Below are 7,572 nucleotides of genomic sequence, written 5' to 3' on the forward strand. Positions count from 1 at the left end.
TTTTATATTTTAATATATTATTAAAATTAAAACCAAAATTAATATTTTAAACTATCTTATTTTAAAATATATTATTTTTAAAACACAAAATGTGTTATTACTGACAGTGCTGTACAGTAAAAGTGGTGGCAACACAGTCCTATGGCCTGACTTCAACTCTAAATCTCAGTTCCATTATTATTTCATCTTTAAATTGCTGCTTCGCTTTCATCTTCAGAAAATTCATTTAACAGGGAATACAGAGCAGTATTCTGTATTGATTTAGGAGTTATGTGCAGGCTATTGTTATCAGTGTTAAAGTGGATGCCTACAGCTTATCTGGAACCAAGATAAAGAGTTCAAAATTAAAAATGGAGAAGCCGTTTTTAGTTTTTAAAATATTTTTACATGCACATACATACATATATAATTTTTATGTATATATAAGTTTCTATAACTGTATGTAATGTGTATCATAAGTTTTATACATTTGCTTCTTACAGTTGTAAGCAGCTGGTTTTCCTTTCTTCATTTAACAGGTCTAGATTAAACTTTATCATACAAAGCCTTTAACTTGCATTGATACCAGCCTTTCAGTCTTGTCTGTTGTGTATTTTGGCTTTTGAAACTGCATAATAGTTAAGTTAAATATTTTCTTAAACCATATTCTCAGCCAGCACAAGTTTCGATACGTCTAAATCAAGATGGGGATGACATGCTTAAACAAGCCCTTGGTTTAGTTGCAGGGGCGTGTGTGTGGAAATCTGTCTGTTTTACAAGGGATCGCTGATTGGGAAATAGAGCTTTACAGATTATTGCATGGCTATTTCAAACTAACGTCCCTATAAAGAGAAAGAGAGTGAATAGAGATACCTTGGAAGTTCTACCAGAGTGTTTGCACAGCATTACATTGAACATGTTCTGCATTTTCTCTTAGTGCATCTATTGATGTTGTATAAATTAATCTAGTATGCTTCCAGCCAACTGTTTCTGTCTGTGAAAAGTGGTTCTTTTTGTGTTTGTTGCTCATGATAGAGCAAGGAAGAAATCACAGTCATTACAGTTAGTTATTTTACTAAACAGTGAAGTGCAAGATATAATATGGAGAACTGATGGCATATATGCCAATATGGTAAAATATGAAAAGGTTTGAGTGATTTTAATTTCAATTGTTCTATCTGAGCATTTAAGAAAGAATGGTTTGGTACTTCTAATCAAACAATAACTTTAATTGAAACATTTCTTTTTAAAATCTAGATTAAAATACATTGTACTAATGGATGCCTCTAAAATATTCACACTTTCAATTTTCAATGTCATACCTTCTTTCCTAATGTTGCTTTATTAAACTTAATTCGTGGTGGTTTGAAAAACAATACTGATTTCCTTTTTGTTTCCTGCCCTGCTTTGCAAATTGATAACGTTCCTGTTGTAGGGTTTTATGGTTTGCATGAATCAGATTTGGACAAAGTCTTTCAGCTGCCTACAACCACCTTCATAGGAGGAAATGAGAACAGTCTTTCTTTACGAGAGATCATCAAACGGCTGGAGGTCAGTGGGATGTTTTTTGACTTCTGATTGTTTTTTATCCAAACAGAAGTGAACTTCTTCCAGTTGTCATTCACAAAAAACTCATCATTTGTCATTTATTAATAAAGCATGTAAAGAATTCAAATGACATTAGAAGCAGTACAAGGTTTATTTTTAGAGATGGCAGCACCGTTGGTTTTATTGCCTGGATATCCAAAATACATAAATTAAGGATGAGTATAAAAGGGGTGAATATGGTAGAATACTAACTCGAGCCCTAGCTCTGCAAAGAGATGATGTTGTTTAAAAGGAGTAGAGCCTTTAGAACTTGTCTTTTAAGTGTCCTACTATGGATAAAACACCTTTGCTTACGGTACTCAGGACATGCAGGTGTGGCTCTCAGAGCCCTAGCTTTAGTGAGACTTTTACCTGAGTAAAAATATAAGGGTCGGGTACCAAATTCATGAAAGCCTGGCTGTAGCTTGTAGATAGTGATGGTCCTCGTTTTTCATCCCCAATCCTCTTTCTAGAGTTTCATTATCTGACAGGTGACATGGTTATGCCATGTGAAGTCTTGAAAGCTAAAATAATGTAAAGCAAAAATAATTTAAAGGAATAAATATAATTAAAGAGGAATTCCAAATAGCAAAACAGTAATGAATTTTTAAACTGCTGAGTTACTAAGTATTTGATATTCCCAATTGTGCAATGTGTTGCGAGTGTGAGAGAATGTGTTGACTTGCACGTTTGACTATTACATCAGCTTAGCTGAGCCATGGTAAGTTGTTAAGCTGCAGCATCTCTGTTGTGCATTTGAGCTCTATATTTGCTTTTTGGTTTTTGCACTTGTAGCATGTCTGTGCAGCAATTTTCAAGAGATAATCCTTAAAATTGTAGTGTGGAAATAAATGGGCAAAATCAATAGCAAAATCTAAAAGCCTCAAGGAACTGATTTGTGTTAAAGAGAAATAACCCTGTGGTTTCCCTCTTCTTTCCAGAGCTTTGGATTTTTTAAATTGAAGTTAACATTACATTCCTTTTTAGAGGCAGTAGAGAGCACATACTTTGTGTTCTGAGTGTTTTTATCTCAAACTCACAGTAAGTCTTACTTCTGCTGACTTGTATTTTGGATGCATTTTTCTTGTGAAATATTCTTTTTAAGGTAAGAAAAAGAAAATTTAAAAAAATGCAACAAGGAGATAAAATTTCTGAAGTGTCTTTGCATTTTTCCTTGCCCTTTGTGTGCTCTCAGCTGCTTGGATTCTTTTCCAGATTTCCACCCTTCTGAGACTTCAGGGTTATAAGATAATTTGCTTCTTAGCTGCCTTGTAATTGTCTTTATTGCTTGATTTCAGGTGACATTTAAAAAAAACAGGGTAAATTTTGATAAATGACTTGAAATCTTTGCTGATGCATCTAAAGAAAATACTGTTTTGCCTGTAAGAACAGTAGCAAATTAAGTCAGTTTAAGGCAGGTTTATTGGCCTACTTTGAATGTATTACCAAATGAGAATCTTCCAGATTCAAAATTTTGAAATGTTATTTTGTAGAGAAAGCTTTCTGGCACAAAATTAGATTCAGTAAAATAATTTGTTTGCTTATAGGATTACTGTGGGGAAGATATAGTGGAAGAGGAAGAAAAGATAGCTTTCAGAAGAGTAATACATACAGAAAATATAATTTAAAATAAAGTATGTGTTTCTTCATGGCCCATTAACTCCTAAAGCTTCTGTGTTGGTGTTTTCACATCCTAGAATACCTACTGCCAACACATTGGCTTGGAGTTTATGTTCATCAATGATGTCGAGCAGTGCCAGTGGATCCGACAGAAGTTTGAGATGCCAGGAGTTATGAAGTTTACTAATGAGGAAAAAAGGACTTTGTTGGCAAGGCTGGTGCGCTCAATGAGGTACGCTGGAATGGGGCTGGGAAACTGCTCTGTGACTGCTGGCTGTAAGATGGTGTGGGAAGCTGGTGTGGTCTGTAAACTGCTGAGGTGAAGGTGAAGAGTCTGAGCACAAGTGAGTGTAGTTAACCTGGCTGTGATATGAAAGGAAAGTTTTGTGTGCTCTAAGATGTCAGGGTCTGTGTAGTGACTTCTAGTATTCTGTTTTCTTAAAAAGCAGTTTGTGATCTGTAACACTTGTGCAGCCTTTAGTGGCATATCTGGCAAAGTTTTCTCAGAAAATAGGTGTCAAAACAATGTCGGACACTGATCTTCTGCTATATTCTATCTACTTTGCATCTTTCTAGTAGCACATGATCAAAGGAAACCATCCTAACAGTCAGCTTGAGAGAATTTTTACATGGGTGAAATGTTGACCTGAGCGTTGTTTGACTCACTGGGATGCTAACGATCTCTTTAGAAAGCTGTGCCAAGATGGGACTGGATTTGAGAGGCATAATGTGATTTCAAGTCTTATTTTTGCCCTTTTCCTTTGGAGGTATGCCAAGATGTGCTGTACTGTTGCATGACCTGGCAGCAGGAGTTTTGTTCTTGGCACTATATGAAAGCGTGTTTGGAAACAGCTTATTGATTGCACCCATTGTGGCTATATGTATGGAAATACTGTGATCCCAGAGACTGAATTACCCTCTCACCTCTAGAACAAGACTGTCTTAGGCACGAGATTTATTCCAGTTCTTACAATCTGAAACAGTTTGCGTATCTTTTGGTAAACACAAGAGTTAGAGATTTATAACGACACATTTTCTGATTAAGCTTCTATGTTCTAAGGCTTAGAAAGGAAGTGCTCATTGGAGGTGTTGGAAGATATTTTTGCCAGGTGTTTTGTTTGCCAATGTTATAGCAAGATTGTTTGTCTGGTTAAAAGTTTCATTTAAATAGAAATAAAGTCACTTAATGGTCACGTGAATATTGCACTTGAGTAAGTTTGTTTAACAAGCCCTCAGTATGAACCATCTCCATTTATCTTGAGACAAGAATTTGTGCTTGTTTCCTACCTTAGCTATGGAAATATCTGGGGTTTCTAGTAGCAAGAAGGAGCCGAACGTTCATCTTCTGCCAAGTTAATTATCTGCTGAAAATGGAAGAAGAAGGTTTTATATAAATTTCTATCCGGCTATCTCTAGCATGCTTTTTTTGTCTGAGAATTATCAAGAAAAAAAATCTGGTTTTGTGCAAAACTGGTTGTGCTCTTGAGATTTGTGGCTTTGTAAAACAGATAGTCATCATTTTGCTCAAGAATACTATTTTCAAAAATGTTCATTCCAAGCACTGTGTAGTTCTGGTACTCAAAACTGAATTTTAAGGTATTATGGTGTTCACTGATATGTTATTGAACAAAGGGTCATTTTTAACTCTCTCTCTTGTAAAATACTTACTGTATATCTTTGAGCTGCTTTGTCTATGCACTAGTAAACATGTTAGACCCTGATTGTATAGTCTGATCTGGGCATCTCCTTAAGCCTGCGCAGGGTCAAGCATTTCTAGATTGTCCCTTCTGAGAGCAACCATCTTTCACAAGACTTACTCCTCACTGGATATTGAATACATGCAGTGACAGTGGATAAGCTGGCAGCCTTTGTGAACTCACAGTGGCACATAGGGGACTTGCAAGATGTGACTGTGAAATATTGTAGTTCTTCACACTTAGTGGCAGTTTGCCTCAAATAATGAACTTTCTGCTTGTCCAGTACTGGTTTGCAGCTGCAAAGAGGAGGAAAACAGCATGTACACCACTTTGATTTGCCCTGTAGGACCTGCTGTTCACATGGCACCCCACTTTCAATTTATATAAACTGGCGTAGCCCCACAGACTTCCCCAAGGAATTCTGGCAGCATGGCTCAGCTGAGGGTCTGGCTTGTTGCTTAGATGACTAAATTGTAAGGATATTGATGGGTGAGCTAAGGAGAGTCTTTTGGCAACTCTTCATTTCACTGCTTTTAGGACTTCAATCTAAAGAGGTAAATGTCAGCAGTCTAAGTGAGGACTAAGCTGAGTATTAATGGATTATAGCAGTGTTATGAGTCGAGGCATTGCACAGATGATGTAACCAGTACAGTTATTTTCAAGGAGATGTATTTTCTTTACCTTTTTTGTCTCCAAGCTTTACAACATATAATCCTTTCAACATTTGTTAAAAGGTACTTTTTAACCCCTCACGTTGCCTCTGGCCCAAATGCATTAAAGAATGAAAGAACATAGAGCTGTCAAGGATTGACATCTTTCTCCCGCTGAAGGTGAGGCAGAGATACCAGTGTCCTAGTTCTTGGCACATTACCAGCTGTTACATCATACAGTCTGAGGAGCCCTGCCATTGAATAGGAGCTATGAAATAGGCATGCTTTCTACTGAGTTTTTCTACAAGTATTTAATGGTTACTTCTAGAAAATACAGGTTCTCTGTTATGTTTTCTTCAATCCACAGAAGACACTTCTTTGTTGTCATTCTGCCTTCCCAGTGGTCAATATACATTTTGTGTACATGGGAAGGAGTTTAACATGGGAAGTGAATTTTGTCTGAGGTGGAGACTCTTCTTCCTGTCTGAATTGTTTTAAAATCCTGGTAAATACTTATCAGATGGTGGAGAGAGAAGACTTAATTCTGTCCTGTGTCTCTCTCCCTACATGTGACATACTTCCAGAGGCCTAAAAACATGTATTCACAGATGTTTTAAAACAATGTAATGTCATTTTCTTTGCTAAAAGATGTATGACAATAAGTATTTGCTACATTATCTTAATACAAACACTCTCTCTTGTTGTTTTGGGTTTCTTTTTGGCAAAGATTTGAAGACTTCCTTGCTCGCAAATGGTCTTCCGAAAAGAGATTTGGTTTGGAAGGATGTGAAGTAATGATTCCTGCACTTAAGACCATCATTGATAAATCCAGTGAAATGGGAATTGAATATGTTATAATGGGGATGCCTCATAGGTAATGTCAGTGGAAACCCCTCAACAAATGGGCTTATTGTCTTAAGACAAGTTTTGAGTTCTAGAATTTTATTAACAAAGTTGATATTAGAGAAGCTGGGGTGCAAGAGTCAGTCATAGAAAGTAATGGGAACACAGAACTGTAACAAATACCTGTCAGTGAGAGACTGCAGGCTTCACAGGTAAATGCTAGCAAAACTCTATTCAGCGTACTTTGAAACTGCAAGCAAATGTGGCAGCAGCCGTGGTATCTATCCCATTGCATAGAGTCTAGAACTGAGAAAGCTTAGTGAGATAGTATCAAACTTACTTTTGCAGTCTGTCTTAATTATTAATGTCATTATATTAAGACTTATACAAAGTTCATTGCTCATACTTTGATAACAAGATGTTATAATACATCTGTGGGAATGCATTGGAGGAACTTTGCAATGGGAAGGAGAAGGATAGAATGAAGGATTTCAGGTTCAAAAGTTGAAGTGAACTTCTTACTTGCAAATTTCTGACAGAGTGGCTTGCTGACTTCATAAGTTTTGTGCTGTTAACTCTGTTATTACCATTTTTGAGATGTAACTGTGTTTGGAATTTTCTTAGAGGTAGACTGAATGTACTGGCTAATGTAATCCGAAAAGAGCTGGAGCAGATCTTCTGTCAGTTTGATCCCAAACTTGAAGCAGCTGATGAGGTAAGATGCTTCTGCAATAGATTCAAGGTAGTTTTCAGTCATTTTGGTCATGGTTATTATGAAAGTAGCATTATCAGCTGCTGAAAGTGCATTGTCATCTTTTCTAGTTTGAGGAATATGATTTGGTGAAATTTCTTAACAAATTTAAAGACTGTGCTGTACCTCTAACTTGCAGAAGGTATCTCAGGAATGACTGTAGATAAGTAAGTACCAGGTCATTTGACTGAGTTCATAATCTCTAAGCATCTTTCTTTGTTTTGTATAAATGAAATAAGTATCAATATTCTGTAAATATTTATCCAATATTGGATAGTGACACTAAGATAATAAAACAGGAATAGTGTTCCAAGTTGAAAGTGCAGTGTCAAACCCATAGTACATACTGATGTACAATTAGCTAGATGCATTTTTCAGACTGAAGCAGAAATTTTAGGCGTAGTCAATCGGATGCAGCTGGTATGAATGGCATTCCGGAACCGGG

At 36.4% G+C, this 7,572-nt stretch overlaps 1 protein-coding gene across 1 annotated transcript in view; it reads left to right on the top strand.

Annotated features, from left to right (window-relative positions):
- Window positions 1-1,416: 1,416 nt before the first annotated feature.
- LOC104165732 (2-oxoglutarate dehydrogenase-like, mitochondrial) overlaps window positions 1,417-7,572 on the top strand; it is a gene marked incomplete at its 3' end in the record, with an annotated part of 15,938 nt that continues 9,782 nt past the window's right edge. Inside the window, exons 1-4 of the mRNA XM_009705447.1 lie at window positions 1,417-1,530; window positions 3,264-3,418; window positions 6,261-6,407; window positions 7,001-7,091. Of these exons, the coding sequence (XP_009703749.1) occupies window positions 3,297-3,418; window positions 6,261-6,407; window positions 7,001-7,091 (360 nt within the window). The remainder of the gene's footprint in view (window positions 1,531-3,263; window positions 3,419-6,260; window positions 6,408-7,000; window positions 7,092-7,572) is intronic.

This window comes from Cariama cristata, unplaced genomic scaffold (assembly GCF_000690535.1).
Source record: "Cariama cristata isolate BGI_N322 unplaced genomic scaffold, ASM69053v1 scaffold42648, whole genome shotgun sequence".
Classification (NCBI taxonomy): domain Eukaryota; kingdom Metazoa; phylum Chordata; class Aves; order Cariamiformes; family Cariamidae; genus Cariama; species Cariama cristata.